Source organism: Hibiscus syriacus, unplaced genomic scaffold, assembly GCF_006381635.1.
Source record: "Hibiscus syriacus cultivar Baekdansim isolate YM2019G1 unplaced genomic scaffold, ASM638163v2 tig00111402_pilon, whole genome shotgun sequence".
Classification (NCBI taxonomy): domain Eukaryota; kingdom Viridiplantae; phylum Streptophyta; class Magnoliopsida; order Malvales; family Malvaceae; genus Hibiscus; species Hibiscus syriacus.
The window spans coordinates 4484314-4512039 of NW_024063082.1; the positions used below are offsets into that span (position 1 = coordinate 4484314).

Sequence of the window (27726 nt, forward strand, 5' to 3'; positions counted from 1 at the left end):
TTTCCATTTAAAAACACAGACCCACGATAAAAATCCGTGAACAGTGAAACATAAGCTATATAGACACAATGGGAGAAAGGTAAATTTTTGTTCAAAGTTTCCTCACGAATCATGGCTAAACGTTTAGTTTCCTCTTCAACGCAGTATAACTGAAGCTGAACTTTCTCTCGAACCTCCATCTAACATGCATTTTATATTCAACTCACTCACGCTTCTCTACCAATAAAAAGAATACAAAAATATTGTCAAATTCAAATAAAAACCAAAACCTCGCGAAATTTAAAACAAAAAAAAGGAAAAGAAGAGAAATTAAGCAGTGAAATGAAAGGCGAGAGAGAAAGGTTGGAAGGGAAGGGAATTGGAAAGGAATTGAAGAGAGTAAAAGGGTAAAAATGGTAGATCATAGTAAGTTCGAGAGAATTCTAAAGCAAGCAGAAGCAGAAAGCTGGAACTTTTAGGTGTTTCTTCTTCTTCTAGGGTTCAAACAGAGGAGAATGACGAAGCGAATAAAATTTCCCCCTTTTGTACCCCCTTCAGGTTTTTGAGGGTCCGTAGCTTGGCTTATTTCGCTGGATCTCGAGGTTTCATCTTCTTGGATTTGTATTCTAGGTCCATCTCTAGAAAAAAATGAAAAAGGGTTAAAAAGGGTGTGGGACTTAGAAACCGTAACCTTGCGTGGTTTGTATTTACAAAAGCCACTAATATACTGATAAATTGTGGCGTTTATTCAAAAAACGCCACTAAAGTATGAGTATTTGGCAGCGTTTGTATAAAAACGCACTAAAGTACGAGTTTTTGGCGGTGTTTGTATAGAAACACCTCTAAAGTACGAATCTTTGGCGGCGTTTGTGCTTAAAACGGCACTAAAGTATAGTATTTAGCGGCGTTTATACAAAAACACCGCTAAAGTACAAGCATTTAGCAGCGTTTGTGCTTAAAGCGCCACTAAAGTACAGTATTTAGCGGCGTTTATACAAAAATGCCACTAATGTACGAGCACTTTGCGGCATTTGTGCTTAAAACGCCACTAAAGTACAATATTTAGCGGCGGTTATACAAAAACGCCACTAAAGAACGAGCACTTAGTGGCGTTTGTGCTTAAAACGCCACTAAAGTACAATATTTAGCGGCGTTTATGCTTGAAATGCTACTAAAGTACATTATTTAGCGGCGTTTATACAAAAATGCCACTAAAGTACATTATTTAACTGCGTTTATATAAAAGCGCCACTAAAGAACAAGTATTTACCGACGTTTTTTCAAAAAACGCCGCTAAAAACCCATTTTGCTAGTGATTTTGATTATTGAAAATCTTTTATCGATAACATTCTTCTAACTCAAACACAAATCTATTGATTTATATAAAAAAACATTTTGAACATTGAGCTTTAAAAGCTTAGTGGTACACATATACTCTACTATACTTCATATAGTTCATAAATATAAGCATGTAAGTCAAACATAAGCATAGAGACCTAATATATACCATCAAAATTCGACAAGATAATATTCATGTGCAGAGTCATATAAAAACTTATTTATCTATATCAATATATATACATACAAAGGGTACCATATTTATAATACTCAAACTACTGACTCAGAGAGTATCTCGAATTGACTAATTACACATATAGAAAAAGAAAAGTTGATGAGAATAGAAGTGAGCTCATGTGTTGATATTTTGGTCTGTAAAGACTAATGTAGAGATCGATGGAATGCAATCTTGTTTTTAAAACAAGGGCTAATTACTCCTTTAATTCTTCCTCCTTCGTTCTTAGCTTAAAAATCTCATTTTTTTTAATAATTGGAATCAGTTTCCATCCAATTTAGCCCTTTTTTAGACAAATGATTCCAATTACACTTACTAATTGATTCTTTCATGATTCGAATCAACATACGAGGGTCTACTGATAACTGTCATTTTCGATGTCAAATAAAATTCCTTCTTCTCGGATAATAAATAAGGAAATTCACAGTATAGAGAAGTAAGGGTCGATTCCATAGGGACTTAGAAAATTATAAACTTTTGTTCGGTTTGTTTACATTAGGCATGAAATTAATAAATAGGGGGTTTGATAATGAGATATTTAAATAATAAAAATGATTAAATAAATAAAAGCAATTTAAATAAAAATAAGAGAATAGAGTTTGTGAATAAATACAGTAAAATAGCCTCAAGTCTTGCTTTGACTTAATTTTCTTATGATCATCGAATAAGATTTTCTCTTCGGGATTCACGTCGGGTACTTTGTCTACGAGGGCAATCCCCGTGACTCTATCTTGTATACCGAATACCCAAGGCAATCTTTGATTCCGGCTTCGGGAATTGATTCTAACTACATCAATTATCGTAGATCAATTTCCGTTTAAGTTTGTGGCGACCGACTCGGATTGTTGCTTCAATAACCGTCTATTCCAATCTCAAATCCCTCTTGACGAAGCTATCTCGCCAAATGTGTTCCCAGGAAGTCGAATTGTTTTCTATAAGCCGAATCTTCCTCCCACACGTTTAATCGCAACAAACTCTTGACCAAAATCAATCTTTGATTTTGAAAACTGTTTTGATTTTGAAAACTGTTTTGATTTTGAAAAATAAGCGCAGAGATTGAGAAAGATATTATGAAGATATTGAGGGTTTGTTTCAATTCTCCCGTTGAAATTGAGTCATCGCGTCAGCTCTCAGCCCATGAAAAATTTAGCTAAGCATGACAAAAGTCATACTTAGCATTTTGAAAACAAAGCTTGAAAAATAAAAAAAAATAAAAAGAACTTGAAAAGTATAAAGAGAAAGCTTTTATAAAAACTAGAGAGAAAAGATAATTGTAATCTGAGTGATGAGTTTAGGCTTACCCCAAGTGGGTATTTATAGCCTCTCAAAGCCTAAGGATAAACAAGAAAATAAAATAAAATAATCCTAAGATAGTTGTTTTTCAAATTTAAATTCAAACTTAAACTAATCTCCTAATGCAACTTTGCTCGTCTATCTTCCAGAATGAGTGCGGAGAAAGTCTTCTAGAAACCGTCGCTGACTGGACCTTCTAGAAACTGTCACGTCACACCGCGTCGTGCCTAGAGTCGTGCCCATGTCTCCAGCCGTGACCAAATAATAAAAAAAATGCAGAATTCGCCCGTTTTGTCACTGATTCTGAAAAGTAAGGACATACACAAAAACAAACATAACACGACCAATTAAGTAGCAATAATTCCACAAAAACGAAGAAATAACGAGCAAATATTGACGGTTCTAAACACTCATCATCTACTTAAAAAAATTGGAACGATTCATTTTTTAAATTATTTGGAGGTGAATAGAAAATGTTGATAATGGAAGCTAAGATGAAATGTCAATGTCCCATCAAAAGTGTTTATGGATGAATTTAAGATCAATAATATCCGAGTCTCGAATATCATGATTAAATTTGAAATTGCGTGCAATGAGATGGTATACGGTCCCAAAATGAACTCAATAATTAACATAAAAGAGGTGGAGGAAGATCCTACCAAATTATAGAAGCATTTAGGAAAGGAAAAGATTCTCCAAATAAGTGATGAAAATTGAAGTGAAGATCCCCCTTCTTTACTTAACTTGTGATGAATAGTCAACTTCATAAAAAAGCATGGTGTGTAGTGGATTTCATTATATGAGTTTATTTTCATACCACTTGTTAGATGTAGTTAATGTTTTTGTGAGCTTTTTGCCTAAAACAAATTTTAAAAGGTCGTGGTAAGGTCAATCCCATCGGGCCCCCATTGTTCTAAAGGTTATTTGGATGAGCAATGAAAAACAAGTTGAATGCTCGTGTGTCTCTTGCATTTGACTTAACGTGGGTGTGTATATATATGATTAATAATCCCTTTAGAGATTATAATTAGGGATGAATTGAGTGGCGGGTGGGAACAATCGTTCTTTTAAAATTTTCAAATTCTTTTATATTTTAAATATTTTTTTTATGTACTTTTTATTTATAATATATTTTTGCCCCTTAGAGTTTTATAGGTTCGCTCACAATATAATTTTTTATATTTTTAATCAAGTTTCATTCAACTATAAAATTGTTGAGTAAATGATGATTGAATTTAATTAAGTTGATATTACTATTTTTTTTATGAAAAAAGATTATAAACTAAAGCTTAAACATCTACTACCAAATCACAACCAGCAGAGTTCTAATGTAAGCGGTGGTGTGTAGAAGACCATGTCAACAGCCCCTCTTGTTGCTGCCATCGTCGCTAGTTTATCGGCCACCTAGTTAGCAGCCCGGTTAATATGACTCAAAGTAACATTTCATCCCCGATTTATCAGCTCTTTAACGCGGTCCATAAGAGTACTGATTGAGCCTCTATTAGAGCTTTTCTGTAGCATCCGAACAACCTCCAAACTATTGATACAATATATAAAGGAATATAGGATATGATAGAGATTGCATCAAATTATTCAATAAAAATTCAAAATAAATTTTAACTTGTTAATAATATTAAATTCATAATTATCTTAAAATTCTAGATTTAAGTCTCATTATATATAAATATCTTATATGAATTTTCAATTTATTTCAATTTAAAGTCTATTTGTATTATGTCTTAATTTTTTTATCTAATTTTTAATAATCGATATCTCAAATGATCATAATTAGAAAAGTTTTATGTTTGATTTTTTTTGTTATTTCGGTTTCAAGGTTTCGCTTTGACTAATCCGGATCGAATCGCGTCCAGGGACGGAGTTTCCTTAGGGCCCAAAGGGCCCCGACCCTTGTTAAAATTTATATATTCGATATAATTTTGGTTTAATAATATTTTACTTCATGTAAAAATAAATATTTAAATTTAAAAAATGTAAAAATTTATTAAATATTTAATCAAGTAGGGGTCGAACTAAAGAATGATAAGTCTATGTTCTCAAATTTTTGGTCTAATTACAATTTAAGTCATTGTAAGTTTAAATATTAGAGAAATTAGAAATTATCTTTTTAGTTTTGAGTTTTTTTTAATTTATGGTGAATACAATGTAATATTTGTACACAAGCTTTCAACTATTTGACAATGAACGCTCATACCCCTACATACGTGCTTGAACTCGGGACCTCAATGATAACAACAATGTCTAAATCATTAAGGCCGCTTGTTTCATGATGAATTTCAAGTTTAAATACCTAATAAGTCTTTATATTTTTCTTAAATAGTCTAATATTTCGGCCTCTACAATATTTAATTCTGGCTCCGTCCCTGCTCGCATCTCACACTTGACTTTGGTGGGTGAGTCTCTCAACAAGGATTTCTGCATACACAAACTCGAACTCGAGACTTTATTTAAACGATATCAAACTGTTTATTACTTGAATCTATCCCGTTGATGCCATAATTATGTTTAAATTGAAGAATATTTAAGTGAAGGGGATATATAATTAGATTTTAGAGTTGATGACACATTTTTTTTCTCAAAAAATCTTTTAAATAATAATTAAATCTCTGAAAATTTGATGTGAAGTGCTACAGAAATTTTAATATTCTTCTTATCCAAATCTTCTGATGTTGCCCAACACTTCCATTTTGGAGGCGATGCCAACAATTTTATCACTCACATGTTTCACATTCAAAACAAATTCTCAAAACATATATTTGAATAACCTTTTTTTTGTAAAAAGAAAAAACAAATAATAAATTAAGAATATTAATATAGCATAACGTGACGATATTTTTGTTCATCTTATTTTTTTGAAATAAAATAAAATACACTTATAAAATCAAATCAATTTAGACTATAAGTCGTCAAATTATTTATTTTGTCATTCTTAAGAAATATGAATGACTTGAAAGATTAATCTAAAACAATTTAAATTAACTTTTAATTAAAATTTCCTATTTAATAATTAAAATTAAAATTTCCAGGTCATCTAAATCTGATTGCACTTGATCCAATCTACGCAATTGTGATTTCTAAAAGATAAGTGTTAACTAGTAGCAACAAGCTGTGTATTCTCGATTTTTTTTAATGCGTAATATTCCTTTTTAAAGTATTATTATATTCATATTCATATTAACTATTACCGTTTCTTATTCTCAGTGGATAAGACTTTCCACAATTAGATTTCATTTTAGGGTTTTCTATCCAACATATCTTAAATGGATGCTTATCAAACCTTTCTTTTTTATTCTTTGTCACGTGATCAAATCTTAAAGAAAATAGAGCAGGAGATACGTGACCGATTGATTTTATTACATTCGTGAAGAACCTACTCCATTTTCATCTATGTATATGTATATAAATACGAACATAAAACAGGTTAAACAACAATTTCTAATTAAAATTTTTTTTTCACCAAATGAATCATATAATACAATTTTTAAACTAAATCAAATTACGTTTTTTATAAAACTATTTTACAACTTATTACAACCTGTTAAAAATTCAATCACCTTTTTCACACATTGTTTTGCTGTGAAAAGATATTTTTAAAAGTGGCAAAGGAATAGATAAGTTGAGGGGAGTGGTGCAAAATGATCCATCTTCACCTTAAACAGACACTGCACAGTAACATCCACGAATACAGAACTTGTTGAGAAACAAATAAAGTGGTGGCATGCTGTTTACATCTAATCTCAACACTGATCAACCTATAGATTAGATCGTGAATTTTGAATAGCATAAAAATCAATAATTTATCAGATAAAACTTTTGCTTCTTTCTCTCACCCAGTGCCAATGTCAAGCATATCACCAAAGCATGCTGACAAGACAGCTCTTCAACTTTAATCACCACTTAGCTGATTAAGATGAGCATTAATAATGCTACATTAAGCCAATAAATGTTCTGCTCTCCAAGATAATTAACAAAGTTTATCCATCCACTGTGGAAACACATGCAAAATGTATATGAAAAAAGTGATGATTATTTGTGGCAGCAAGAAGATACAAATAGAGGGGCATCAGGGCAGACAAAACGAACCCTTGAATGCCATTGGATCTGTGTTACCATATCAGACAGAAATTCAACCCAAGCATTAAGACAGACAGCGTGCCATAAAAATAAGCACGAGTTGCGAACCTTTATACGGTATGAATCCAGAACCAATCACATGCCAACTTTCTGATAAAGACAGGCAGTGCAACCACCACACAGTCATCACATCAATGAATAAGAATGAGCATATATGCAGTGACAGTAACTTATCCCCCTCCGAGTTCCGCCTCTATTACCAAACGTATACTGCAAAAAAACAGTGACTGAAGAAGACATTATGACAAGAACAACATTAATTATAGTCACCAATTGGAGATACATTATAGGGGCTCTGACTGTTGAATGAGCAGCGCACGTTAGAGCACACGAGGTGCAGTGCAAGTTTGCCCAATTACCAGCAAAACCATAATAATTTCTTCGTGGAGGAAGAGTATCAAGATAAGAGTAGTTCCAGTCCAACTATCAAGGAACTAGCCTGCATTAGTGAAATCCCATCTATTAACAATGCATCATGGTTAGTGCTAAACTGAAATCATATCTGAATTGAAAGTTTATTAGTGGTATAGTCAAGGTTGCAATTATGTTCTATATTTGACACTCCAATCTGCAAATCTTGGGTAGGTAAGAGTTGCATTAAAGCCGTAACATATTCAATACCGGGTTAGTGACTAAATTGTAAAATTTCAGAATTTGGGGATAAAAGTAGAATAGTTCAATAGTTCAATGATTTATGTGGAGATATTTCTTGAAAGTTGTTAGTAATTATTAAAAGAATGAAAGGGAAAAATGGTCATTTGACTTGGAAATGATAAAAAATGATATATATGTAGGTGGAGATAAGGATGAGGAGATATTTTCTCCACTTCATCTTCTTCTTCATGTATGAGAGAAAGAGAGAGCCAAGCTTGCAAAGGTAAGTTTTATAATTAGTTGATTATTTGTTGATTTAAAGGTTGGGTTTTGATCATTAGATGATAACTAAGCTTAAGGAAAGCTTAAGTTATCTTAAAATCAAAAGATGAAGAAGTTATGAAAGATTAAAGAAAATGAGTTTTTAAGTGAATTTTTGGAAAAGAGTTGATAAGTTGAATTTGAAACTAAATTTGACTTGTCATCAACTTAATTAAGAGATTTATGAAGTTAGAAAGGATTTATAACAAAGTTGAAAGTTTAGTAAGATTCTTAATTTTAAGAATCATGAAGAGATATGGAAGATAAAGATGGTTTATATGGATATAAGTTGGTTTAAGTAATGGTAGTTGAGTTTAATGGTATGATATGGGGCTTAAAATAGAATAATTGAGTGAATAGATGATGATTTTCGGGTTTAAACAGTAAATTCTGGGTTTTAACAGATTATGCAGGGGGTACCGATACCCTATGGGGGGTACTGATACTACCCTAAGAGAAAATAGAATTGAGTTGTTCTTTTACTCTAAGAAATGAAGGATCGAATCATAGTAATTGAAATGTTGATTTGAATATTATATGTATAGATATCAAGCACAAGCAAATTCAGGAAGAACCGTAAAGTTAGGATCGATTCAAAGAGAGAAAATCATAGAAGTGGATTTGGTAATTAAGCAAGGCTAAAGTGAGTGCAATTTAATTTGTGCTTATGTTATAGAACGGACATTGGCTTGCGATGAACCAGTGATGGAGTTACTATGGTAAGAAGTAACTCTTAAAATGTTATGATATGTTTGACATGTTGTTCTATGTGTTGTGTGATATATATATATATATATATATATATATATATATATGAACATAAGTAAACAAGACATGACATATGTGTTTACATAAGAACATGAGAAATAAAATAAGTTATGTGATAAGGATATAGAGAATGAAATGAATGACATGAAATGTATGTATGCTTGATTATATGAGTGGATATGTTATTGTAAATGCTATGTGGCTTATGTAAATAAATGGAAAGGTGAGATAAAATAAGTAGTATTTACTGATAAGGTAAAAGGAGATTATATGAACATATACTATTGATAGGGCACATAAGACTATATGTCTATCTTTTAATGTAATAAAGTGAAATAAGTCAAATGATATTGAAGTATGTGAATATAGTATAGGTGATATGAGATTATGTGACAATAAGTTATATGAGGTGAATGATATAATAAGAAACTATGTGATAAGAAGATATGAGTTTATGTGATATAAAAGTGTATATGTGAAATAACATGATAGGTGATAAAACCATGAGCCTATATGATTATGTGATATATGTTACATGATATGACATGCGAGTTTACATAAACAAAAGAGAAATGGTATAAGCCATATGAAACGATCTACGTGAATACATGCACTTGTTATACATGTGATATGACATTAGATATATGATTACACATACATGTGGTATGTGACATAAGAGAAAGAACAAGTGATATGAAATGTTATAAATGATAATGCCCATGTTATGTAATATGAAAGCTAGTGGTATAGTTGGCATGCCAAGAGTTGAGGGTTTACCTATGTTCTACGGAACATATGGACAGAATTACCTATGTCTTTCGGGACATATGGACAATATATCTATGTTCTAAGGAACATATGGAAAGTTTACCTAGGTTCTTCGGGACCTATGGACAGTTGTCGAGGTTCTTTATGACCTCTGGATAGGTCCTTCGGGACGTTTATACGAGCTGTAGTGACAGCATAGTGGTGCACAACCTCAATGTACTCACATACCTTAAGTTCTTAAAAGTATACATGGGATTTAAAGAGAGTATAAATCAATTGATATGATACTATGTGTGCTTTGTTGTGAAATGATATATGTGTTCCATGATGTGTATAGAAATGCTTAGTATATGCTTTTGGTGATATGAAATGTTACATGAATTATATGATGTTATGTGTGTTATATGATATACAAAAATGATAAGTACAAAATCATATGATAAATAGAGATTATGATGATGAAGGTATATGTATATGTATGCATTTTGTTACATGAAATGTTCTATAGTTTTATTATATGTTTTATATGTCTCACTAAGTCAACGACTTAGCGTGTGATTGTTTCACACGTACGTTCCGAGAATAGGAAGATTGATAAAAGTTATGCAAGACAGATCAGTTTCTCCTTTCCAAAGATCAAATCAGAAAATAAATGTATAGTATGTATTTTGTAATAATGATAGTGATTGACATGTAAACAAAGATTTGGATCCGATATGCTCTAATCGGTTTTGTAAAATTATATGATTGAATTTTGTAATGTTTTTAAAGTATATATGTACATGGTAAATGTATAGTAATGAACGGTTAAATTTTTACGAGTTTTATGAACGTTTTACGAAAGTTACTGTAGCAGAGTATCGGTACCTGTAGCAGAGTAGGTACCTGTAGCAGGGGTATCGATACCCCTACAGCATTCTTGAAAAATTTTAGCATTAGGCACTGTTCACGGTACTGTTCATACCATATATTACTATTCATAAAAACGTATATTTTCTTAAAATGGTTATAACGAACACAATTCAACAATATATTATCATATTTTCTTAATATAAGTCCAAATGATCTGTATTTTATTAAAAATATTATTTTAAAAAGTCAATGTGACATCTCGGACTCGTATCCGGATCGGGTACGGATTGGGGTGTTACAAAAGCCCTTCAGTCTTGTGAAATGAGGGAACCAAAACCTGAAAGCCCCAACTCAGGATCATTACGAATAGTGCATATGCATAGGCACAAGCAATTCAACAGTCCTAAGAAATATCAGTATACCAGTTCTACCATTGAAAATCATCCACATAGATCGAACATTATTGTCATGTCATGTTATTTAGATTAACATATTCATGTAGTCTTTTCATGTTCGTGTACTTTTTCATGTCTTGTCGTGCTGTATGTCCTATATTAGTTATTTATTTTCCTGTGGTACCAAAAATTGCTAGATCTAGTTTCAAACCCTTTGTGCAATGAATGTAACCGAGTTCAAGAGATGAGGAACGGTGCTAAAGATAGAACAGTAGAAGTTAAACAGATATCCACTAACACCTAGTCAACCTACCAGTCAAGAGCACTAACAGATATCAGCAATGGGGGGCTACCATTTATCATAAACTTTCTCAACTGATAAGGAAGCATTTCCCCCTTTTCCTGTTGGATTTATTGTTCTCCCTCCAAACAAATGCTTTAAAAGTTTCTAGAAAGAATATGATATAGGCAATTAGAATAAAGAGTTTGGTCCAATTTAATTTAATATAATGGACAGAAAAACCTCGATGGTAGGAAGAGTGGTTTATTTGCTGAAGTGCTCGACAGTACTTCTAGTGGCTTCCCTCAGCTTCAGGTGGATCAAAGACAGAGAGACCATGTTAGCTTAATCACATTAGGCCAACATATATATGTGATAATAACCAAGTTAATCACAAGAGTTCCTAAAGAACATTATGCTTCGACAAATCCTGTGAATCTTAACTGCTGCTACGAAATAAAAAGATTTTTCATTAAATGCTAAGGAATGCAATTAAACCCGGGATTCATGCTTCAATATATTCTTTGTTCCCATGTACAAGGGCATGCATAGAGGGACCATTTTCCTAACATCATAAGTGAGTTCAAGTTTCAAAATCAGAAAAAGTTGCACTACAAAGAATGAATTTCTCATTTAGCAAAAGAATGATTACCTTGTATCAAATTTAACAGTCTGAACTTGCTCGACTTATCTAACTCTTTCACTGGAATCATGTATAAATATAATTATGCTCGACTTATGCAACTGATTAAACTTAGATCACCTACTACCAAGCTCCCTGATGAAATAGAACAAGCTATATGGCCAGCCTGAGGCTATATGTTCAATTTTTCAAATCACAAAGGATTATGCGAGGAAGATGACGGCATCTCAAAAAGATCAATTTCATAAAATAAAATAAAAATGCCCTGCAGATTTTGGAGAAGCATTAGGATCAAAGATAAACAACATGAGTGAATTTGGGGTTTTAAACAAAGGAGGCTTCATATATGGAATTAGATTAAAGTTGAATGTAGAAAATTCAGGAATTCACTGATTGTTTTTTCCAGGATGGGGCTGTTTGTTGAATAGTTCATGATATGCAACTAATAGTCCTTTTTCAACACTAGCTGGAGAAGAAAATATAGTTCCTTCTTCAAGAACCAATTCTTGCATGAATTTCAAGACAAGAACTGCTTATTATACTGCACAAGTAGCAAATCATATCAATCAATATCCTAAGTATGATCAGTAAAAGTTTTAGTAATGATCTGCTGGAAAATAAAATTAGCTATATATTAAATGCATTTCAGCTCTATATGTCACCAGCAGAAACTTTTAGTACACTCAGAAAACTTTATGCAGGTCCATTATGCTTTTAGGATCAGGTTCAGTATTACCAACTAGCCATAAAATCTGAAGCCTTTCTCTCTTTTTCTTGCCACTTATATTATTATATTATTCCGTAATCACTATCATAGAAGCAAAGAAATTTTAAGAACACTGCAATATCAATTTATAAAGTCGAGATAACATCCAATAAGCCTTCATAATAGCTGCTAGAGACGATAACATCCCCAAAATGTCAAAGATCAACAATTCAAAACAAACAATAAACGAGACTATTGTGGTATAAAACCATTATGATACAAGCATAAGCAGTAAAGTGTAAGTAATATAAAAACCGAATGAAGCGTCTGGTCAAGAAAACCAGCAAGGAAGCTAATGAAGTTGCATTTTATGAGGGATCTAGATTTAGGGAGACAGTGCATTAAAAACAATGTGGCCTAGCAATCTATCATTTTGGACATCTTGCCTGAGGAATCTTGCTCATAATGGCAGAGTTGGTGTAGTAGATATGATAAGAGACATTACACTTGCTCACTCAAATATATATTTAGTAATAAATACGTTATTTTTTGTAAAAAAAATAAATTTTAAATAACTTAATTAAAATATTATTATAAATATGTTAGTGATAGTTAATTATCGATGAAATAACGATATAACTTGACATAATAATAATTTTAATTCTAAAAATTTATATAATCTATTAGTTTGGTTATAATTTAAAATAATTTAATAAATCTATTTTTCATTTTTAAAAATTATAATCACTTTAGTCTTTATTCTTCTCTTAACTTGTTTATTTTTCATTTATTTTTTAATATAATAATTATTTAACAATAATTTATTATTTTTTTCTGATAAAATCTAATTATACAATTACTATTTTGATTTGATGGACTCACTCGATTAAATAGTATTGTAAAAAAATGAAATTGATAAAACGTACAAATGAATGTTTCAATTTATAAATTATTTCGAATTTTGAAGAAATTAAAAAATATATATAAATTTTAAAATTAAAAATACCATTATAGTATACTACATTAGACGTATACTTTAATTTTAATGATATAATAATTTATTTATAATAACAATTTAGTTGAGTAATATGTTTAAAGAAAAAGAATTGGTTCGCTTGTTATCAAATATAATTAAGATTTTAATTGTAATTTACCCGTACCATAATGGGTGGAAATGTCATTTTCAAACCGGAAAACAGTGTACACATTCTTGCAAAGTCCTTAAATTATAGAAAGATATTTGAACAGCAGTTAGACAAACATAAAATTTCCATAATACCATCATCATCAACTCCTCAGCTCACTGTTTATCTAACTATATTTACCCAACAGATGGCACCATAAATATGTTTTCAAGTTTTTCACTTCAATTAGCCACCCCTAAAGAAAGCTATCTAAATGCCATTATCACCCTTAGAAAGCATCATGTCAACAACCTATCTAACGACAGTGACCAACTTACAATTTTTTTTCCGGTGACCATCCATGTGGTTTATCCTAAAATATAAAATTCAGTTCCTCAAACGTGGTTGTATTTTTTTGAAGGGCAAGCTGGGTGGTAAAGTAAGTCCCTTGACCTAATTCTGATCGTATTATGAACAAGAATTTAGAACTGAATCCTAACATTTTCCTTTAGAAACACACAAACACATGATTCAAGATTCACACAAACAATGACATAAACCAGAAAATTTTTGAATGTATATCAAAAGAGAGAACTCTTGGACCATCATGTCTCCTATTAGTTCCTATTGGTTCAGCTCTTTGCTTCTTCCACAGTTACTCCAGAAAAGATTAGATCCCAATTAGTTGATCACAATCTATGTTCATTCAGGCTTCTCACACGCACCTTATCAACACTTTAATGTTCCGATTTGCAATTGTGATGCTAGAAGCAGAGCTTTTGAGAGAAATGCAACGGAGTTAAGAATAAGTATACTTATATGAGTAGTCATCGTTTCAGCCTTCTATGATCCTCTCGTAGAAAAGTAAGCTGGCTTCTGCAGCTAAAACATCCTTCTCTGAAACACTACATACTTGAGAATCTGAAATGCAGAACCACTTGGTTGTAGCAGGATCGGGGCATTCAGCAGAACCCTCCTCATCAGGTTTAGTTCTCATACTTCTGTAAACAGTATAATGACCACCTCCAGATCTCCCAAAGTGCTCCACAACTGACACAAGCCGGTATAATTTAGTTTCTGGAGGAGGTAACTTGCCAGCCGAACTTACCTGCATCAAGAAATTAGATGCACATCCAAGATAGACAGCCGTCAGCCCTCAATCCATTAAAAAACCAAACATGTGCCCAAATTATGAATCCCAAATCTACGGTAGTGTAGATATCAAGTTGGTAAAAGTTCTGAAATTTAATCTAAGAAACAGATGCATTTATAAGGAATGGGTTATAACTTTTCAAAAAAACAGGTTTAGAGTGCTAGACTGGGAATCTTGGTCCATGTAACTGTTAATAAATTGCCATTCGTGATCACAAGCAGCAAAAGATATCTGAGAAATTGTTCTCTTGGCACTTCCTTTATGCACCAATAATCAAATTTGATAACAATTTCACAGTTTTTCAATGATGAAAAGCGCAAACATGCACAAAAATAGCAGAGCAAGCAATGCCAAAAAAGAAGGGTGGAAGACATGAGGAAACTGCTAGTTTAGCATTCATCACACAAATGCCAAACGCAGAAAGGCACAAGAGGACCAAGGCAAGAAGCTTATAAAGCTCTGCCACCTTAACACAATTCACAAGACGTGCTCTAAAAACATTAAAACTAACCATTTAGTGGAATAACAAAAATAGTAATTAATATATTTTGCTCGAAATTACGTAACAGCCTACATATGTCCAGATTAGAAATTGTTCAACCAACCTTGTCATCACGCTGCTCATGCGATTTGGAGGCCTTTGAACAGCAATCAGTTGGGTACAGCTTACTCTTCTTAGGAAAAGAATCTCCAAGGGAAGTAGTACATTGAGAGTCATCAGCAACTAATATTTCCGAAGAAACCTTTTCTCCCATTGGTTTTCTAATGTGATTGAAAATGGTTTCATATTGCACATTGATAAGGTTGAGATGAGGCCTTGGCTTTTGATTTTGCAGCTTCCGTTGCCCTTTACGGACCCCTTCCCAGTTTGTTATTTCCACCTCAGTAGTCATGAATGGTGACAGGTCTAAAATCAATGGAAAAGAAATATGACCCTGCATCCATTAACAGATAATTTACTATTATGACAACCATTCTCATAAAACTTCCAGCAAAGAAGACGTACAAGCAAGAAATACTTTTCTTAGAGAACTACCTGAAGTTTGATTAGTTCCCCGAATTCATTCATTGAAGCACGTTGTAGATGAAGGCATAGAATCTGCAAGTGTACAATTGAAAAATAAGCATCATAGGAAACAAAATTCTCGTGCAGATAGTCTACAAGTATAGTCTTTACCATGACCCTAAACAGCATACATATACTTTAAAAGCAATTTGGACTTTGGTACAAGTAATTGATACATTAATATTAATACCTTTGGACAACGAGCAATACGTAGCTGCTTTAGAGTATTGGAGAAGTTATTTGACCAGGGTAGACTTTCTAGACAACTTAAATTTCGACAATCACAGGAGTCTTCTGCGCTGCATCTCATCAACTTTTCAATCTCAATCTGAGACAAAGTTTATAACATTTTTGTCATCAAGTAAATAGAAAACAAGCTAAAGTTTACATTATTGTACTAAAAAAGTCACTACCTCGTTTTCTACTTTCCAAGATAAGTACTTTATTGCAGCACTGTGCCAACAATGGCTGCAGTAGTAATTCTCGAGCTTTTCAGCAAGGACAAACTGCCATAAGCAATCCTCCAAGGTACATCCATCCATCTAATGTTGCATTGAAGAAATTTGCACTAGAGTTAAGAGGAGGGTCCACAATTTATAAAAGAAATTTTCAAATAAGTTACAAGCTTAACCATCCATGATAAAACATTATGAAAGGGCAAAACCTTTAATTAACATACAATGGTAGAAGCACCATAAAGCACCGGGAAAAGGGGCAAGCTGTGAAAAAATTGAAAATCCAAAGAAATCTGAGTGGGAAACACCAAAATGAAAATGAGAGGTTAGATAAAAGTTTCATATATTTGAAAATGTTCAAACGTAGCTGAACAATGGTTTTGCTTACATGAACAAAAGCAAAGGAAGATAAATTGTTAAGATGCGTTCTATAAGGGAATAAGAACCTGATATGAGCAACTCTGACATGTTAAAATGCTTCCAATAATGCCATCAAATGGTCCAAGATAGTGTTGCTGCCATCTTTTCTGCTCATTCTGATCCTCCTTCCTTTCTGGAGTCAGAATCCTACAACTTTGAGAAGCAAAAATATCTGCTAGAGTGCTTTGACTGGGAAGATAGACATCAGAAAATTCTTCTCTTAAAGAAGACAAAAGATGGAGAAATGCTTCAGCTGCATCCTGCATGTAGAAGTGACGTAAGAAATAAATTACACTCTAGATGGTGTTAACTTTATTGATAAAATATAAAAAACACAAATGCACCTGCTGACTTGTTAAATCAAAATTTTGAATATAAAGCGTCAATGCACGCATGACTTTATGCGGGCTTAATGCAACTCTGCTTTCTCCAGTCATGCCTAATTCTGCAAAATTGGAATATACTCAAGCAGTGATGACCACATTGAATACAGGCTCTAAGGAGGTTGACAAGGTCAAAAGTGTATTTCTGATCCTCAACTAAACTAATCATTGGAGACACAGCTGAGGTAGCATATTATATACCTTGGTCATTGGAGAAATAAAAAAACACACTTACAGACAACATTTGAGTGCATTAAAATACCAGTGATGTGGGAAATTTAGGGAAAGCAAAACACTTCACAAAGTTCTGATGTTACCTTCTAAGAGATCAGATAAAGTAATCGTAAGTGGCAAGCTTTCACACTGTCCCTCAACTAGTGTGGACTCGCATTTTTCCAGTATCTTCTGAAGAAAAGGCTGAAAATGTGAGCAGCTAGCCAGAGCCTGAAATATTGCAGATTCAAGAACCCAAAATGAACAACGTTTTCCCCATAATTCTCCTTAATGAAAAATGAGCATCAACTAACTAATAAAAGCAAAAGGAAACAAGACTCGAGACATAACTAATTTTCATTGTCCTATTTTTTCTTCTCTTTTTCTTGGCAACCACAGAGTCTAAACATAAACAGAAATACCCACTTGCTTAAAGGAACCAAACCTGCAAAATAACATTCAAGAAGCAGTTGTTGCCAAGATTTTGCAACCCAGGAACCAAGCATATTTTCTCCAAATGTTTCTTTCTCTTCTTCCTCAATTTATCGTCTCTTATTATAGCCAATACGATGCCAACAACTCCCACTAAACCAACCACTGATAAATGGAACCCAAAAGCAGCCGCCCATCTCATATGCAACAAAGCTCTATAACCATGTTTCCAATTGCGGATTGTTTCCCTTATACTTGTTTCTTGTTCCATTTTCATTATGCTGCTGACAATAAATCCTGCAAGAAAAGGTTGAAAAGAAAAAAAGAAAAAAAGAAAAAAAACTCGATGAATAAATGGATGAAAAACAAATTTCAACAGAAACTGCTCCATAAACTCCAATAATAAGATTCTAAGCTATGCATAATCGAGGAAACAATTTTAGAATTATCATAGGGATCTGAATTCAGATATGAAAACATATACATAAAGATGCCTGCAAATCATGGATTGATTGCAACTTTGCTAGTTACATCGAGAACTAAAAGAACCTGCAAACTTTGTTAAACAAATCTGGAATTGCTCAAATTCAACAATAAAAAGAAACAAATTTGTTTAACCAAGTACAGCTAAATCCCTTACTTTCCTCCACTTCCCTACAAGTATTCGGTATCACTTCAATCAGTAAATTAATAGCAAAGAAAGAAACCCTTTTGCAAAATAAAAAGGAAAGAATGATAAAGAAGAAGAAACAGTTTTAAGCCAAAACAATTCCATCAAATCAGTTTTAAGTCAAAACCATCAACCAAAACTATAATAAAGTAGAAGATTTTTTCTTGCATTTAATGAGGAAAGGTTCAATCAAACAGGAAAGAGACTGTACCAGTAGTTCATCAATCACCAAATTGGATACTTTGGGAATTGAGTTCTTGTAACGAATAAAAAACAGAGCTTTGAAATACAGTGTGGGGCAACGATTACAAAACAAAAAAAAAAGGAATCAAAGAAGGAAAAAAATTAAAGCGAAATAAAATAGTTATAGAAGCTTTGGTAATGGCGACCGAAACGGAAACATCGGGTCCCGATTGAGCGGGAAGTAAGACCGTCGTCAAGCAACGAGTTTTGGCTGTTGGGTAAACAGTAGGGTGAAAAATCATTTCCTTTTAGGTGAAAGTACCTATAGAACCCTCTATTATAGTGACGTACTCAAATTAGTTCCTTTGTTATTAAATGGATCAGATTAGCCCTTTTATTATATGGATCGGTTCAATTTAGTCCTTTTATTTTATGGATCGGTTCAATTTAGTCCTTTTATTATATGGAATGATTCAATTTATTTTCATCTGAAGAAACAAAATCACAATTTTTAAATATAAAAAATAAAAGCTTATCCAATTTCACAATTAAATATTCCAAAAGATAAAAAAAAGTCTACTTTTTTATAATAAAAGATTAAAAAATAAAAAGTCCTACTGATTTTAGTTGTCGAGTAAGGAAGACAAACTGGTAGATAGGACGAGGCAGCTTCATCTATCTGATCCCACCACTCATAAAAACCAAAACTCCTAACATCAAAGTAATCATTTTTCCCTTTTTCTAGTTGATCCATAAGCATATCCAGATCCCAATCAAAACTCTCTAAAAGAAAGAGGAAAAAAAATGAGCAGTGACGAGAAAAACACAGCTGTAGTTGTAGATCACCAGCATAATCAATATGGAACTTTCCAAGGAGTGGCCAACTACCCTCCTCCACCTCCTCCTCAGCACCATGGCCCAGCTATTGGGTTTCCCCAGCCTGTTCCGCCGCCTGGCCTCCATGGGCCCTCTGCTCCTCCTCCTCAGTATTATTCCCAAGGTTATCAAACCGTTCCAGGTAGTCTTTGTCTACAAATAAGAGTGAAAAGAATTTTGAGATTTGGGTTTTTGTTCGTTTGAAATGTTAACATGTTTTTTAAGATGAAAGATCTATTATTGTTTTAGTGTTTTAGAAGATTGATAGGTGTGTTTATATAACAGCAGGGGTTTTATAATTATAGCAGAGAAGATATGGAAATGACTGCCTAGTGCCTAGATATATAAGCTGCTTTGTTCTGTTTTTAATGCAATAGAAAGACTTTCCGATATTTGATGGATAGAAGAGAAAGAGGGTTTTGAAGGGGTGGGGGAGTCTTGCTATTATAGTTGACATATTTTGTTATATATTTCATAATAGTTTTAAGAAGAAATGAAGTAGATTTCAGAGAAAGATGAGAAATAAAGACAAAACATGTATAAAGCCTTTCAGGAAATTGTGAAAATCTTGAGATTTGACCAAGCTGATCTTGTTGCAAGAACAAGTGTTGTGATGGAAAATCTTAGGTTGCTAAAGCTCTTGCGAAGAAATAGAGTGTTTTGACTCATGGATACGTATTGTACAATCAATGATATTTTGGTATTTTTGTAATTTGAGTGTCCGAGTTTCTTTTCTCTTATATAATTCCGTTGAAAACAATTTTTCAGCAAATTAGATTTTTGTTCCTTAGGTACAACAAATCCTGCATTGTTTTAATGAAAATTTTATGTTCTTGATATGCTTTGTCCTTGACACCTTTGATGTCTAGGTTATGCTGTTGCCGAAGGAAGACCTGTAAGAGAGCGTCGCCTACCGTGCTGTGGCTGTGGCCTTGGGTGGTTCCTGTAAGTCGTGCATTATTTTGTTGTTCTAAGATTTTTTAAAATATAATGTCAAACAAATAACAACTTAATGAATATGTTATACTCTACTCTGATTGTTGTGGGTTAATAAAAAAAAATCTCACATCTAAGAGAACAAAAGAACAAGGAGGGAAGGACAGGTTGGACAAATGGAAAATTAATATTTCTGTAATATTCAATTGGAGATCTCCTATCATATTGGGAGGAAAATTCTGTAGCTTGTAAGAAAGCTTTGAGGATAGCTATGACTTCTAGAATTGAGCTTTGGGGGACTAGGAGGAAACATTTTAATAATGAGATCAGTACGGTGGATGCTTGTAATTTCAAGAAAATTACAGGATAAGAAATGCAATGCACAGCCTGCATCTATTGAACCTTACTTGAGGATCATGTCTTAGATGATTTTTTCATGTGCAGCTATGATTCTGTTGAGACATTTTTTAACTATATAATGTTAACATGAATGCTTGAATGGACCAAATTTGATACCATTCCATTTTAGCAGCCTAGTACTATCATGAAATGTGTAGCACTTTGTCTCCGTAAAGTTCCTGTTTCCGTGAAACAACGTTTTTAAGTTCATTTACTCGGATTCAGGGCTGAGTATCGGATATGGGTAAGTTTCTAACACAGGAATGCTAGACTGTTCCCGGTACCTATGTCAAGGAAAATGAAGAATCAGAGCAATAATTCATGACATAGTCTACTAGACCCCATAAACAAATATCTTCTAAAACAAATTTGACCGACACTTGGATATGTACTCAAAACCCGAATCCGGAGCACAATCCACATAATATTTATTATTGTAGTGGTTCTTGTTTTCTTTTTTTGAAATCATAGCTACCATTTAAATAGCTTATGGTTCTTGATCACCTAAGAGGGGTATACTTGTTTGAAGGTTCATCATTGGTTTTTTCCTTGGGGCCATCCCCTGGTACATTGGATTGTTTATGCTACTTTGTGCGAGGGAGAGGATGGACCACCGAGAGAAACCAGGATATATTGCTTGCACAATTGCTGTGAGTATCATTTCTGTCGAGTATTTTCCAATTTTATGAAACCCATGCTGCTTTTGAACCCTTTTGCCCCCTTTTCCTTGAGATAGGTTCTTAGAAAACCGTTTAATTAAGCTGTGACCCGTGCAGGCTGTTCTTGCTACAATTGCAATTGTCCTCGGTGTAACAAAGGGAATCGACGATTGATAAGTTCTTCCTAGCTGTGTATATTTGGGAGAATAATGTATACACCTTTTCTTGTAAGTTATCATTGTGAGAATCTGGTAGAAGAATCAGTGTGAACTACATGTATGATCCATTAGTGATGTTTGTTAAATTAGAACTTTTACATGGATTTATATTAAGCCAAATAGAAAGTGCACATTGTGTTAAGTTGTGATTGAATTGCATGGTTTGCGATAAATGATCTTATATCGAATAGGGAAAACAACTACTATTTTATGTTGTTGGTGCATCAGTCCGACTGTTGATCCGGTCAGATAGTTTGAACTGTTAAATTGGTATAAAATTTGATTGAACTGTTGATCCGGCAATGAAACTTTATTTAAAATTAACATCATTTAAAATGTGACCAACATAACAATCACCAACATCATTTGAAACTAGCACAAGGAAAGACCGCTCTCCGTAGATCAGAACGAAGTTTTTCTTTCATTTGTCAGTCGAACATTGTCACATGTCTGTATCTTAAAAGCACGAACAGCAAACTGTATACCTTGATTGCATACTCTCATTGACCCAATAAACCCAAAGCTGCTATGTGGCCTTACCTAATGAACAAGACATCAGAAACCAGCTTTAAGCAATTTCAAAATTTTGAGCAATTATGCGAAACGTGTAAAATAAATAGAAAAACTGGGTACGCATTGGAAATCATAAACCATTGGAGCGACAATTTTAAGTGATACATGTCAAATATAGCAATATTGATGCCTGTGTTCGGAGATCGTGCATGTTGATCCAGTATAACCTTCATTATTGCACGCATGCCCATTTTCTAAACCTCTTCACATGCACGACTATCAAGCCTTATAAGCCATATGCACGACAATCGAAAAATTGTTTCTTTGGAGACAAGTTAGTGTCGTCAAGGCACAAGGTGTACTCCGTGCGCCAGATCCCTTATATTGCCTTAGGCACAAGATGCAACAAACGCGCTAGCCTGAGTGAAGTAAAATGCAATATGTAGCATGTGAGGTTTTGTGCCGCGCACAGACGTGTATAAAGATATAAAAACTCTTTAAAGTGTGCTCTAGTTTATCTACAAAGCCTGTAATTCTTTTACTGGTCAGTATGCATGATTTCTTTATGGTCAATGTTTGATGTTCTCAAATAATAAGTACTAAGTTTAGTATTATACTTTTCTTACTAGTAAAGGGTTACGGTATGTCAAATGAGAGAGTGAAAACAAAAAATTAAGATATTTCCAATAGGCAGCTTTATTATGCTTATCATTGGCTTAACAAAAATGCTCACCTAGGCAGACCAAGCGTTCACCTGATCAAATGGCGCTCACTTGAATGGGTCTGAGGAGCTTTTGTTGTACAATGCTAAGGCGCAGGCACACATATGTGTACGCCTAGACAACATTTAGTTGTATACCAATCTTATACAGATAAGCTTAAGAGCAACTTTTCAAACCAATGCTACCAAGAAGACCATGTTTACTATTTTAACTTGAATCTAAGTTGCTTGTTTCAAGACATTAACAGCAAAAGGTTCCACCAAAGTAGTTCAAGTCTCAACCAAAAAGAAAAATCTAAATCATTTAAAACAGGCTAAGTTCACAAATAAGACAAGTAAAACCAATTGATTTGAGTCAGTTAAGCATGCTCTTTGCTTATTAAGCATTAAAAGTTTCTTCTCCAAATTCACTGAAAAAATGTTTTATGACATGCAAGAACTAAATGGGACTCGGAACGGATTACTGGCAAAAGTATAAATGTAAAATGCCAAAGAAATCGTACACCAAATGACTTCATGTTTATCATATGACCTATACTACTAATTCCAACAAATAAGTTCAACTCATTCTGTGAACAAATCCAGAAACAATAGATTTAGCATTGCTTACCCCCATAAACACTTTTCCTTCAATAAGCCCATAAGGAAGAGGACCAAAATGCCGTGAATCACGCGAAACATACAAGTTATCCCCTTGAATCCAAACATGCCCCTTTGGGACCTATCCATTTAAACCCAAAGTAAAATATCAGGAAAAATGATCATTCAAGAATCTAAATTTTATGCTACATGTTTCTGCAAGGATCCAAGCTTTTACTTTTTTCCCAACCAATTAAAAGTTCCATTCAATTGTTATTTTCACTACTTTATGTAGTTATGAACAATCATATTCATAAAATTCAAATAGGAAAAAAAGCCAAATTTCTCATCATTCAGCTATATCTAAGCCAACAACTTCAATTAAACTGCAATACTCAACAATATGAAAAAAACGAGAGCCGTGGCTCCGAGTGGGGTCTAACGAGTAGGTAACTTTATCACCTTCCATGGCTACAACGCGCTTAGTCAGGGTCTTATTAGGATCGAGCGGCGACCGAACCCGGACCAAATCACCCGAACCCAGTTTACCTAACCGATGAGACAAGCGTTCGACAAGTACGACGTCGCCGGTTATGCTTAACGTTGGGAGCATACTGGGACCCAGAACCTGCGTAAATTCAATTAATTCCTCAAAAACAGTAAAAGAGAAGGAAAGAAGAGGGGAAATGAAAAAGTTACAGACATGGTTGGACGATAGTACGTAGGCATCGGTGACGTGTAGCACGCAAAGGAAATAGAAGCTCGAGCCATGGCCTCTCTACCATGATTTTCCATTATCTCATTTTCTCACTCTTTCCTTTCTCTAGGGGTTTGTTGGGTTTAAGTAAGTTCCGTAAATTAATATAACATCCCTAGTTTAGTACTTGTTTACCAATCTGACTCAGAAGTTTTGGTTTTCTCCAAACTGGTTCCTTTAAATTAGGAGTGTAAATGAACAAAACGTTCAACGAACTATTCATGAATCGTTGATATGACATTTGTTTATGTTCTCTTATTAATATTCTTGAAGATAGAAATTAAATTGAACATAAGGTGAACTTTAGAATTCAAATTATGAAACCCAAAAAAATAAGGACTAGTAGTGTAATTTCATCATTATTCTTTGACTTGCAAATTAAAAGATAATGTGTCTGCCTAACATTATCGGAACGTTAAACAAATATGTTCGTGAACTTTAAATGAATACTTTCGCGAACACATTTGCAAACGCTAAACAAATAAACACGATACTAAAAATTTTAATGAACATAAATTGATCATGAACACCTTCAAAAATAAATAAACAAATACGAATATAACTTTGGGTAAACTACACGGGAGATCACCAAACTATGCTCATTAATCAATCTTGCCACCGAACTATTTTTTGTCTCAATTCGACCACCAAACTTTTTAATTGCTTCAATCAGACCACTCTCCGTTAAAAAAAATGGAGAGTCCGACGTGGCTGCTGAGTAAGCTGGTTGTTTTCAAGTTTGACATGCAAGACGCCACGTTATCGACATGCAAGACGCTACCTCAATAAAAACATAAGAAAAAAGAACCCTATTTAAAGGGCACCCAAAGTTTAAAATTCAAATGTTTTATCATTCTAAAAACCCTAACATAGCTGTTGGCAATTGAAGAAAGAAAGAGTGAAGAAAGAAGAAGAGAAGAATGCTTCAAAACATGGATGAAGAAAATGAGAATCAGATGTACTTATGTGGAGTTCGTTCGACGCTAACAATCGGATGGACCGACGAAAATCCTGGTATGAGATTTTGGGGTTGTGGAAATTATGGAAAAGGGGATCGGGTTTGCAAGTTTTTTTGCTGGTATGATCCACCAGTAAGTTATCGGTTAAAAGCTATTATTGTTGGTCTTCTAAGAAAGATTGGATCTATAGAGGAGGAACAAAGGAAACGAAAATCTGCTTGGATTTTGACTTCTGTTCTTGTTTTCTTTGCGGGAGTGATAGTGGGAATTATAATCTCTTAAGTCTTGTTTTTTTGTCTTCTTTGTTGGAGTAATTTCTGGTAAGTGTTGTTAACTACATTGTGTGGGTTAATAGACGTGTGTTAGAATTGAAGATGCAAGACTTATGTTAGAATTGAAGATGCAATGTATGTAACCGGTTATTTTCAGTGTAATGCTTTAAGTATTAATGAAATGTTAAATTTGAGAGATAGATTTGTCTTAAGGAAATGCTTCAAATATAAGGATATAAAACATACAAAAATTTTCATTGAATTCATTTTCAAGCCAATATATGGCATACATCGAATGTTTGACCAATACACATAAGCAAATACATAAAAGATTTAGAGAACAATTATTTGGACATACATAAGCTACTGTCAATTGTCACCACAAAACCTAACAATATCAGCTGATCAAAGCACTATAATGTGTATGGTCAATTGCACTACTCAAAATATCAAACAAAAGGTCTAGTTTTGTGGAGATGGTTGGTTGCCAGAAGTATCACTTTTATGCCTCTTTGGAGATGACTGACTGAAATAAGTTTACTGCCTAATATGGACAGTGAGGGTAAGCATACATCTAATAGTATAGCCTTGTGAAGGTGATTGTGCCCTTGGACTAGTTCTTTGATTTTGCATCGCAGCTTGGTTTGGTGTTGGAGCTTGTTGATGGGGAGACGATTGAGTGACACAACTATCTTGACTCAATGGTACAATGGGAGTGGGTATGCATCTAATAGTATGGACCCTTGCAGGTTGTTGTGGCCTTGAACTACTTGTTTGATTTTGCATGACAGCTTCATTTGATATTCTAAACTGTAATAAAAAACAAATACAATCAATAAGCTCCAATCAATCTAAAACAAATGCAAGCTAAAACAAAGTCAATATATAACATACTGACAGTTTTGATCTTCTTGCAGCAGATGTTTGTTGGAGGGGCCTTGTATTGCGACCAACCTGACCCTTGCATGTTCTGACATTATGTCCAGAACCCCCACACTTTCTACATAATATTTTAACTCCCCTCTTTGTCACCCTACAAGTATAAGGGGGTGCTTCATCAGCCTCCATTCTTCTATTCTTGTGTGGTCTTCCCGGTGGCCTTCTCAAGGTAGGTGGTAAGATATGCTCCATTGTTTCAATAGGAGTCCACTGATTAGGACCTCTTACCGGGTTGATATAATTTGAGTATATGTCCATTTGGGTTTTCACTAAGTAGCATTGGTGTATAAAGTTTTCTGGGTTTTCATGATTCATGATTATGACAGAAATTGCATGTATACAAGGAATACCTAGATTAAAAAACAATTAGTTATTATAAAAATAAAAAAAATTAACATTATATTAATAAAACATTAAGTTACATGTTACTTCCCATGAATAAGTTATAGTTTCAATGTTGACACAATGCTGATTTGAAGGACCACATGGAACTTGGTATGTTGGTCCACCAGCATGAATGGGCCAACAACTGTATGCATGAATAATATGCAATAACATTATGCAGTAACAATATGTAATAACATTATGATGAAGAATATGTATTACCAAGTTAACCAAAAGCATACATAAGCATTACCAATATGCAATCAAAACAAATGGAAAAAATATAAAAAGTTATACCTATTTGCTTGTGATATTGCATTGCATAGTTTCTTCTGAATTTTAGGGCATACAGGCCCAACAAACTTATTAGCTTGATCCTTTTTTTTGCAATTATTTGCATCAACATTGTTCTAATGGACTCCAACATTGTAATAATTGGTTTGTCTCTAGCTTCAAGTATCAACTAATCACAAAATGAAAAAAAAACATCTTAGATTACATAATAACAATTTTTTTAAAACTTGTATGAATTGGTTTGTCATATTCACCTTATTGAAACACTCGCAAAATTTGTTTAACATCATGTCTGACTTGGCTCTGGAAGAGAAGTGTGACTTTGACCACTGTTTAGGATCCTTCTCTGACAACCACTTGTGTGCTATCCCTGATAAAAGTTGCATGAAATAATTTATTTTTAATATACTCTTCATTAACATGAACACATGTAAAATAACAAGTTTACCAAAAATATATATACCTTCATTCATTCCATGTCATATTCAAACTCCCTAAGATATGTTGCCCTAGCAGTCATCCACAGTTGGTCCTTCAATGCTTTCCCCTTGTGATGACCATTGCTCTTAAAATTTGAATATAAGAGTCTCACACATGTTCTATGTTCTGCATTGGGGAACAATTATGCCACAGCTTCTACCAGCCCCTACACACAACAAAATAAAAGATTAGAAATCAATATTAGATTGATTTAAACTAAATAAAAATTTAAAAGTATGGGAATAAATACCTCCTGTCTATCAGTCATGAATGTCAATATGTGAGAATTATTCAACTCCAAATCATTACCCAATAAT

General features: G+C 33.4%; 2 protein-coding genes across 4 annotated transcripts; one reads left to right on the plus strand and one right to left on the minus strand.

The window, feature by feature from the left end:
* Nucleotides 1-13929: 13929 nt before the first annotated feature.
* LOC120161990 (ubiquitin carboxyl-terminal hydrolase 27) lies at nucleotides 13930-18645 on the minus strand. Of its 2 annotated transcripts, none has more exons than XM_039172188.1 (11): nucleotides 18452-18645; nucleotides 17584-17867; nucleotides 17243-17369; nucleotides 16887-16987; nucleotides 16569-16802; nucleotides 16347-16415; nucleotides 16081-16209; nucleotides 15858-15995; nucleotides 15638-15700; nucleotides 15207-15536; nucleotides 13930-14556 (listed from the first exon to the last, which is right to left on the minus strand). In XM_039172188.1, exons 2-11 carry the CDS (start codon nucleotides 17845-17847, stop codon nucleotides 14284-14286), a joined length of 1728 nt encoding a protein of 575 aa, XP_039028119.1. In that variant the 5' UTR covers nucleotides 17848-17867; nucleotides 18452-18645; the 3' UTR covers nucleotides 13930-14283. The 2 variants fall into 2 exon arrangements, with proteins under 2 accessions (XP_039028119.1, XP_039028120.1); XM_039172189.1 differs by lacking the exon at nucleotides 18452-18645 and adding an exon at nucleotides 18065-18141.
* A 440-nt stretch (nucleotides 18646-19085) lies between these two features.
* LOC120161991 (60S ribosomal protein L18a-like protein) lies at nucleotides 19086-21697 on the plus strand. 2 transcript variants are annotated; one of them, XM_039172191.1, is made up of 4 exons: nucleotides 19086-19423; nucleotides 20169-20244; nucleotides 21164-21284; nucleotides 21411-21697. In XM_039172191.1, exons 1-4 carry the CDS (start codon nucleotides 19228-19230, stop codon nucleotides 21465-21467), a joined length of 450 nt encoding a protein of 149 aa, XP_039028122.1. In that variant the 5' UTR covers nucleotides 19086-19227; the 3' UTR covers nucleotides 21468-21697. The 2 variants fall into 2 exon arrangements, with proteins under 2 accessions (XP_039028122.1, XP_039028121.1); XM_039172190.1 differs by having other exon boundaries at nucleotides 19089-19441.
* Nucleotides 21698-27726: the final 6029 nt, after the last annotated feature.

Excerpts from the sequence above, each read along its gene's own strand:
- LOC120161990 (XM_039172188.1), bottom strand. The coding sequence starts at position 17,847 with ATGAAAATGGAACAAGAAACAAGTATAAGGGAAACAATCCGCAATTGG. Across the intron at positions 16,988-17,242 it reads TTTATCTGATCTCTTAGAAG|AATTAGGCATGACTGGAGAA; the intron begins GTAACATCAGAA and ends CCAATTTTGCAG. Across the intron at positions 16,803-16,886 it reads TTGATTTAACAAGTCAGCAG|GATGCAGCTGAAGCATTTCT; the intron begins GTGCATTTGTGT and ends TTCTACATGCAG.
- LOC120161991 (XM_039172190.1), top strand. The coding sequence starts at position 19,228 with ATGAGCAGTGACGAGAAAAACACAGCTGTAGTTGTAGATCACCAGCAT. Across the intron at positions 19,442-20,168 it reads AGGTTATCAAACCGTTCCAG|GTTATGCTGTTGCCGAAGGA; the intron begins GTAGTCTTTGTC and ends TTTGATGTCTAG. Across the intron at positions 21,285-21,410 it reads ATATTGCTTGCACAATTGCT|GCTGTTCTTGCTACAATTGC; the intron begins GTGAGTATCATT and ends TGACCCGTGCAG.